The 9284-nt window shown below is 41.6% G+C and overlaps 1 protein-coding gene across 2 annotated transcripts in view; it reads right to left on the bottom strand.

Moving 5' to 3' along the window:
• The window catches only part of ADAMTS5 (ADAM metallopeptidase with thrombospondin type 1 motif 5), a 49637-nt gene that overhangs the window by 32560 nt on the left and 7793 nt on the right, over window positions 1-9284 (bottom strand). For both annotated transcript variants that reach the window (XM_042955883.1, XM_042955884.1), the window contains exon 2: window positions 3823-3955. In XM_042955883.1, the coding sequence (XP_042811817.1) occupies window positions 3823-3955 (133 nt within the window). The remainder of the gene's footprint in view (window positions 1-3822; window positions 3956-9284) is intronic.

The following is a 9284-nucleotide window of genomic DNA, read 5'->3' as shown; positions in this document are numbered from 1 at the left end:
TCCTCAATTAAAAAAAAAAATTAAGTTTATTCATTCCAAGACAGAGAGAGTGAGTGGGGGAGGGGCAGAGAGAATGGAGAGAGAGAATCCCAAGCAGGCTCTGCACCGTCAGCGTGGAGCCCGACCTGGGGCTCGAGCTCACAGGATGCGAAATCCCAACCTGAATCGGAATCAAGATCCGACCGAGCCACAGGCACCCCTGAAAGCATTTTCCTTCATCAAATACAGTAAAACCTTGGTTTGCGAACATAATTCGTTCTGGGAAAACACGTTTGTAATCCAAAGCACTCGTGTCTCAAAGCAAATTTCAAGAACCACTGGCTCGGTTGTGATCATGCGATGTTCAGCCTCACGTACTACTCGTATTGCAAGACATCGCTCGGTTAGCAAGTTAAAATTTATTAGACCTATTTGCTCATCTTGTGAAACACTCACAGACCAAGTTACTTGCACTTCAAGGTTTCACTGTATATCCTTTTACTGCTTATAGAAGAAATAAAGTAGAAAAATTATGGGAACAGCCTAGAAATTTTCTTCATGGCTTATGCTTTAAGCACAGTAACATACCTCCACAGTCTGTGTGCATGAAGCAAATTGCACATTTTGGAATGTCCTCAAGTAGATTTCAAAGCACTCTAGCAAAAACTGAGGTCACTTTACCACTGTCCATAGCCTATATGTATAACCTCCCAATCTGGAAAGTGGTAAATGTCTAATAAAAGGAAGGGAAGAAATCACACGAGAAGAATGAAGTGGAATTAGAATCCAGAGCATGGTTAGCTCAGACCCATGGTTTCATGCAACAGTCTAAAAATAAAGTGCCGGAAACAGCTCAGCGAGTGGCATTACCAAAGATCACACTGGCTGCAGAGGCAAGACTGTAATAACAGACAGATGATTAGGAAATATTTTGTGGGGTTATTGTCTCTAATTTCTTTAAGGCTCGTACTTTATAACATATGTTCACAATATCTAGGCAAGAGGTGAAATTAAAGAATAATAAAGCAATTAGAAAATAAAGAGAATGCAAGCCAGATCCCTTTGCGAAAGGAAAATTAAGTCCATATCCCCTTATCCCCAGATCTTAAATTTCTCACATTAAGCTATATGTAATGCAGAAAGATAGATTAAGTGGGCAGTGTTTGACTGAAGAATGGATTATAGAGAATTCTAAAGAAGGAAATAGAGATGACCCAACCAAGAAATTAAAGGGAACAGAGGGCATGGTCACATAATCAAAGATTTGGGCTTGAGTTTTTCACATAGAAGCCTATACTTCTCCATCATTGTTCCCTTGTAAAACTGCCCAATACTGTACCATGAAGAAAAGTCCTTATTGTACATATACAGTTTTAATAAAACATTTGTTCTCATCAGCACCTGTCTTCCTACTTCTCAGGCTGCTGGGCCTGCCCACGTTTACCCTTGGTTTAGGAATTCAGGAAGGCTGGGAAAGGTGATGCCCGAAGGTTCTTCATGCCAGCCCAGTTGTCTTGAGAGTCTAATGCATCCCCAAAGAGACTTAATTTACTGCCACAGCGATACCCTTGCAGAGAAACCTCCCAAATGCTAGCAATGCGTGATAACAGACCATTGCAGGATTAAAGGGAGAAATAGCCCTTCCTTCAAGAACTTTGTAATCTCTTCTTTAGAAGATCAGGATGTAGGGCTCATAATCTTACAGATGGCTGATGTCACAATCCAACAGTGTCACTTACTCACAGAGCCTGAGATGAAGCAGCCTCTGCCTACCCACAGATACAGAACATTTCTTTCGGAACTTCCATCGCTCTGAATAATGGTGATTAACTACTGGGGTACTTTCAAAATCATCTCTGCTTAATGATAATCCTCTCGAGCATTTGGGCTAATTCTTCTTAGCTTCTGCTGCACGTTCAGAATGTTGCCTTGGGCAGCTCTTGTGTTTTTCCCACTTACTCACTCGTGCACATCTGTCTATAGGTAATAAATACCGATTAAGGATCTATATTAGGCTGTATCATTATCAGCTTAATAGGTATAAATGAGAGAGAGATAAAGACATATTCCCAGCTCAGAGAGCTCAAATAGCATATGTGTTTTAAAAACCTTTTCAGGCTTGCCAGGTCTTTTTTTTTTTTTTTTTAATGTTTATTCATTTTTGAAAGACAGAGAGAGACAGAGTACAGCAGGGGTGGGGTGGAGAGAGAGGGGGAGCAGAGAATCAGAAGCAGGCTCCAGGCTCTGAGCTGTCAGCACAGAGCCCGACGCGGGGCTCGAACTCACAGACCGCAAGATCATGACCTGAGCCGAAGTCGGACGCTCAACCGACTGAGCCACCCAGGCGCCCCATTGCCAGGTCTTTTAAAGTAGCACACATCTCATCATTAGCCCACGTTACAGACAAGAAATGGAGACTCAGTGTCTGAATCTCTTGCGTGAGACAAATCAGAGACCACGGAGGCAGAGATGAGACTCCGTCTGGAGGCTACAGATGCCCAATTAATGTGTAAATTAAATTATTATCAGTGATGCTGTAAGGTGGTTATTTATGTTAAGGCTTTTATGTCCGTGTGCTGTTTTTTTTCCTTAGATAGTAAGAAGAGTGTCAGTGAAGAAAATCAGAGTCGTGATTAATACTTCAGAATTGAAATTTAACCACTGATCTCCACTTCACTGTTGCATTGTGCTGACTTACACAATTACATCTTTGATTTGAAGTTATTTGACTCTCCAAAGAAAACACAGCAGCCAGAAACCTGCCCTCTGTGAAATGTTCTCTGCCTACTAGGAATGTGAAAAAGCAGCTTTAATTTCTGTTTAAAAATTACAGTTTTAGGTTAAAAACCTCAATCTGTTTAAGAGAAATAGAGCAAAAAAAGTATCTGCTCCCAAAAAGATGATGCTAAAAGGTGAGCCATACATCTAACGTTAAATGAATTTGCTACCTAAAAAGCAAAACAGAAGCATACGTGGTTATAAATAACAGCTGGTATCTGTAACCTACCCAATTTGGACCCTAAAATAACTCCATGAAATCGGCACCATTATGCCTATACTTCAGATATGAAAACAAGCTTTGAGAATTTAAATAATAAGACCAATGTGACACAGCAGAAAGTACTTTAGGAAGAATTGAGCCCAGATGTGTCTGATTCTGATATCTAATTCTAAATACTAAAGTACTCCTATACCTAGGAACCTAGGTCACTGCCCGGGAAACACATTTCCTAACTGCTGGGATATTTTTCAACAATTAACTCCGTCCTAAATTCCCAATCTTAAGATTTAGATGTGTCTCTTATGACACACACATCGGGTGACATTTGAAGACAAACCCTGTGGACTGCTGGTCTCAGTTTGTCTTTGTTATTAAAGACGAGATAGGACTGTTTATTATAAGCTATTATTTACCTTTGACGGGAGCTATTATCGCTCACAGTGGAATAAACATGACAAATCTCTGTGCAAAACTGATTAGCCCTGGAGGAGTCAGGAGACTCTTGGGTAACTTTCAAGAGGCACCTCTCTGCATTTCATAGTCAACTGTGACAAATTCCATCTCAGAGTCATTGATGGATATACGTCACAGGACAGTAGCTGTCGCCAATTTCTCTTACACGTTTAAATGACACTGTCCACAGGCAACGTCTCCTGTGTGCCTGACTTGGCCTTCCTTCTCCCTAACCAGTTAACCCTAAAAGTGCAAATATAAACACATTTAATCCCCAGCAGTACATCTGAACCTGGAGAGATCTGGAATTAATTGCCAAGTATTTTGGTTCCCGTTGCAGCTGTTACAAGTGTTTGATTTGGCGAGGGAAGAGAAAAGGCGCTGCATACCAATTTCGTGAGCCACGGTGAAAGCCGCATGGAGGCCATCATCTTCAATCACAGCACAGCTGCGCTCCGGGGAACATATGGTCCCAACGTCTGCCATTCCCAGGGTGTCACATGAATGATGCCCACATAAATCCTGCCGGGGAGAAAGAAAGAAATCATTAAAATCAATTTACATCCAGAAGGAGCCACCTTGTCGAGTCACTTGCTCACTCCAAACAGCAAGAGGGGGATAGGTTTATGGGATCACCTGTTCAGCTCTGGAAATGCTCCAAAGACAGATGAGTGGCATGGACTCTTCTAAACATCTCCTGGCCCCAGAGGGGATGGGACTCAACTGCATTTAAAAAGAAGTCCTGGGATTGTAGCTTGTCCCTTACAAGAGCAACCTCGGCTCTCACAAAGAGGTACAGCATATACACAGGCACTTAACGGCCAGGATCACTTTCACATACAGTCATGCTCACCAAAGCCCTAAAATTCTGACCGAAAGTCATGCTAAGCTTATCAGAAGCCCGGCCTAATAATTTATTTTGCATCACGGGCAAACTGCAACCACGTGTTTGTGGCAAAATACAAGTATATCCGTAACTTAAATAGGAAACTAAATTGTAATCCAAAAGCGTAATCCCTTGAAAGATTGGCTCTTCATTTCCAAATGCAGCTGTAATTTCATTGGTTACGTCTTCAAAAATGCGTACATTCTTACTCATAGCATCCGATGCAGCGTTTCTCAACCTGATCAATCTGCGGAAAATATGTGCAATATATTGTGTTTATAGAAGTGAGTGGGAGCATTTTTCTGGTGAGAAGTTGTATAGCTTTGAAAAGCTTCTCAAAGAAAAACATGGTCATATCCCATTAAAATGATCATTAAATATGATCGAGTTAGCTGAAAGAGACATCATGAGACCACTTTAAGTTATGAAGCATAAAGAGAAAATATAAGCCAGGATTTTGTACATGATCGATCTGTAATAAGCCTTCCCTTAAATGCTATTTGAGTATTAAGAGACATCAGAACTTCTTGTGTTTGACCACCGTCTTCAATGAAAATTAATGAACATTGTGTATTTCTACATCCCCAAATGCAAGATAGTATCCTAATGAGCCATAAATGAATTCCAGAAGAAAAAGGTGGTTTTTTTTAATTTTTTTTTAACGTTTATTTATTTTTTTGAGACAGAGAGAGACAGAGCATGAACAGGGGAGGAGCAGAGAGAGAGGGAGACACAGAATCCGAAACAGGCTCCAGGCTCTGAGCTGTCAGCACAGAGCCCGATGGGGGGCTCGAACTCACGGACCGTGAGATCATGACCTGAGCCGAAGTCAGACGCTTAACCGACCAAGCCACCCAGGCGCCCCGAAAAAGGGTTTTTTTAAATACCATTATAAAAGATGACTATTTACCGGTTGAGATAATAAGTGTTGTTTCCATCATAGCTATTATCTTTGCATCCCCAACTACGACAATGTCTGGCTCATTTGCTTAATTGAGGTGAACTGGGACATAGAGTCAGATGCAACGTAGACCTTGCACACCTTCAATACACGGTATGCTAGAAAGCTCTCAGCAGGTTCCAGGAAGTCAGGACGTTCCAGGAAGCACGACGTTTTTACTACATAGCCAATGTTACCCACTCCATGTCAACATAGTCATCTAACTCTTCCCTATTTTGCTGCATACAAATCTAACCAAGGTAAAGAATATTTAAAATATATACCCTACGATCTTCTCTCTACATTTTCAGGTCCTTATTGTGTTCCATAGATTATGAGATCCCAGCTGTGATGCATTACATTGTAGCTTCAGACAGTGGAAATCTCGGCCAAGCAGCCTTGGTGAATCAAGTCCCCAAACCAGCAATAGCCTCCCCAAGTTTCCTGTGTATCCTCATATGTCATCCCGTGGGATCTCAAATTACAGCTGTTGAGAACAAATTAGTAGTTTTTAAAATTGAAACTGGAACACGCTTTTGCATAATAATCAGTCTTCGAGATAATAATATAGCACAATACATTTTCAATCCAGTTTTTCTCCAATCATCTCAGTCACGTTAAGACCAAAGACTCACTTGTCATTGCTAGACACGACAGGCTTTCCCTGCACGCATTTTTTTTAAACCCAGAGTGACGTGTATCGTCACAATGTGGGGGTCGTTATCTTCAAATAACGAAATGCAGGAATTGTTGCCCCTTCTTACTCCGTATGTCGTTCAGCAGCTCAGACGAAGAGTCACATCAAATGGAAATGGCCCTCCTGCTTTGAACAAAGTTTAAACTGGATTCTTAATATCTCTCTGTGTGCTTGGGTCAATTGCTCATTAGAGGCTATCAACTCTCCTTGTTATCCGTGAATTGCATTAAATGCGCTTGGCCCTTTGCCACAGAAATGTGTGCATGTGCCAAAATCATGAACAGAAGCAGTTGTTCTTTTTTTTTTTGTAAGCACAACTGATTACACCCCTTGATGACATGGCCATACTTTACATAATTTCGTAACTATAATTATGTAAACTGGCAACCTCTCCACTTCATTCACGCATTTCAAACCTTGGCAACCCAGATACAGTTTCATCCCCAAGATTTCGAACGAGAAGTCTGTATTTCGTTGTGATCCGATGTTCATGCCAACGTGTAAAAACTCAACTTGTGCATCAAATTACTGAGAATACAGCACATCACACCTATACCTATTTGTGGTAGAGATTTATGACATTTACAGGTGCACACTTTATTTGAAGTTAGTAGGATTTTTTTTAAATGTTATTTCAGATTAGGAGTAAGGAGACGAGGGGGCGATAGCATCTATCTGTCTATCTATCTATCTCTATTATCCATCCATCCATCCCTCCACCTATCTGTCTTCTGGATCTGGAGGCAGGGGATATTAAAAAAATGGTGACTCATATATACTATCCACATAAAAGGTAATTAAGTGAAAACTGTTTATAAGAGTTTCTGCTTGGTCAGTGTAGATCTGAAGGTTCGTTATAGTTTTGTTATGTTAAAGATGGCCCTTTTCATGCAGGATCCAGATCTTATCACCATGGTGTAGATAGCACTGCAAAGGAAGATTAGTAAAATGTAAAAGTTGGAAAAGCATGCAGAAACTTAACAGGTGGCTTGTGGTGTAGGCCAGGAGATATGACTGGGACATTGGATCTAACTCAAAAATAGAGCTTAGATGGTCAACAAGATCGATGAAGACTTGACAAGGAAGTCATTGACATGGTGACCACTCACCAGATGTGGCCATTTAGGGGATTATGAATGTGTCAGCATCTGTGATTCATCGTGAAATTTAGGACTAGCAGCACCCCAGACCTATTCTTGGGGATGGAGTCGGGGGGAGGGAGCCAGAAAAGTATGCTACCTGGAGAAGCAGATGCCCAGAAGATAGTACAAATCCCACTTGACCCACTGGTCCCAATGACCCCTTAGCAAATCCCAGTGGTCAGTAATGAAGCAAGAAGACATGAGAATGTGCAAAGAGGAATGAATAGCGGGAGCCATGGGATTTCTTGCCTTGACTGGGAGACTGTCTCTCATGCAGCATAAATGCGCTGTGGGAAGGAGCCAAAAAGCAACACAAGGTAAGAAGAGCAGCCATCATGACACCTGCAGCAATGGCAGCCCCAATTAAGGGAGAGTTCGTCGTCCAATGGAATCCTGAGTTAAATACCAGCAACTTCTGTTTATATAAATATTACCATCTCATAAGGGCAAGCATGGAGCTCAAGAGAAGGGCACAGAAGAGGGATTAATAAGCCTCAGATGCCTGTCTGACTTCCCAATTCCTATGAAAAGGGATTAAGATAGAAGAATTCATCTTGCATGGTACATATTTTAGTCTTAAGTACTATTCAAACATATACACCATAATGCAGATTTATCTGTGCATCCAATTCTTGAGGTGTCATGTGCCTTTCTGGCCACCTGTACAGCAATCCCCAATAGTAGAGGTCTTGATTTAGATCTCAAGAGAAACTGGGTTCATCCGGTCTGTTAGTCCGACCATTATGGTGACCCATGGTATACTATCTCTGTCCATGCTTCTGGACACAACTAGGTGATACAAATATACCGAGACCATGGATCCAGATGCATTGATTCCTAAAACAATTACGACGTGCCCACAATCTGCTGACGCTGTGCTCAGTGCTGACACTGTGGTAAATAAATAAGATCTGATCTTGGCCTTAAGAAGCATCGCGATCTAGTGAGCAAAACAGATATGCCAAGAAGGAAGCAAATTGTGACAAGCTATTACAACTGATTTTTGAGGGAATGTAGAATGAATCTGAATCAATCAAAGTGTCTCAAAGGAGGTGACTGATATTGAGGGATGAATAGAAGTCTGAAAGTCTTAGAGGAGGGGTATCCCAACCAGGAAAGATTGGTCAATACATCAGGGGATGGTAGAAGGCAGGCTCTGTTTGGGGGGAATGACAGGAAGTTTGTCATGACTGGAGAATGTAGGATTTGTCGGGTGAAAGGCAATCAGGGGAAGCTGGAAAGATGGTGTGGCCCAAGTTCCAAGATGGGACATTTCGTCTGCTAAAGGTAAAGTAAAAAGAAGGGAAAGACGGAAGCAGCAAGCTGGAGGTTAGGGGGAGGAAATGCTTGGGAGAGTCCTTTTGGAGAACAGGAATGGAAGCTGATTAGACACAGTCAATGCAAAGTAGATCACTATTTTTTTGAGGTTTTATTTATTTATTTTGAGAGAGAGAGAGAGAGGGAGCTCGCAAGCAGGGGAGGAGCAGAGAGAGAGAGAGGGAGGGAGAGAGAGAGAATCCCAGACTCTGAGCTGTCAGCACAGAGTCCCACACGACCAGGGGCTGACCTGAGCCCAAATCAAGAGTCAGTTTTAACCAACTGAGCCACCCAGGCACCCTTAACGCAGATCACTTTTTAATTCTAACACTATTAGTCAGAGTCATTACATAAGTTGTTTAAATGCTTTGAGACAAAGTTCCCTCATCATTAACATAAGGAATTTGGACCAGATGATCCCTAAGTCTTTCCAGCTATACCTGTGTTGATATTAAATGGAAACACTCCAATTTATAGGTGGAGAAATTAAAGCTCAGGGCAATAAATGTCCAAAGTTGCAAGCCTGAGACGGGTGAAGCCAAAATTTGAACCCGCATCTAAACGCCCCAATTCCTAAACCACCTTCACCATGGTACTGGTAAGGCATCACACATATTTTTCTTGACAGTTCTGTTACCTTTTACATTTATAGCCTGTGCCCGGTCAAGCAAATTCTTTCCTACAACAAATAATGCAGCATGGTCTTTATCTCTATGGTGTGTTCAGTAAAACCCAGCAATTTAGAAGCATACTAAATGTATAAAAAGCACTGAGAAAGATATTCCAGAAAAGAAGAAAATGGAAGGGCTGGATAAGAAACCTGGACTTCAGGTACTTGTACTTCTCTCTCTCTCTCTCTCTCTCTCTTT

This window comes from Panthera leo, chromosome C2 (assembly GCF_018350215.1).
Source record: "Panthera leo isolate Ple1 chromosome C2, P.leo_Ple1_pat1.1, whole genome shotgun sequence".
In the NCBI taxonomy this organism is placed as follows: Eukaryota; Metazoa; Chordata; class Mammalia; order Carnivora; family Felidae; genus Panthera; species Panthera leo.
This window is presented reverse-complemented; position numbering and strand designations above follow the sequence as displayed.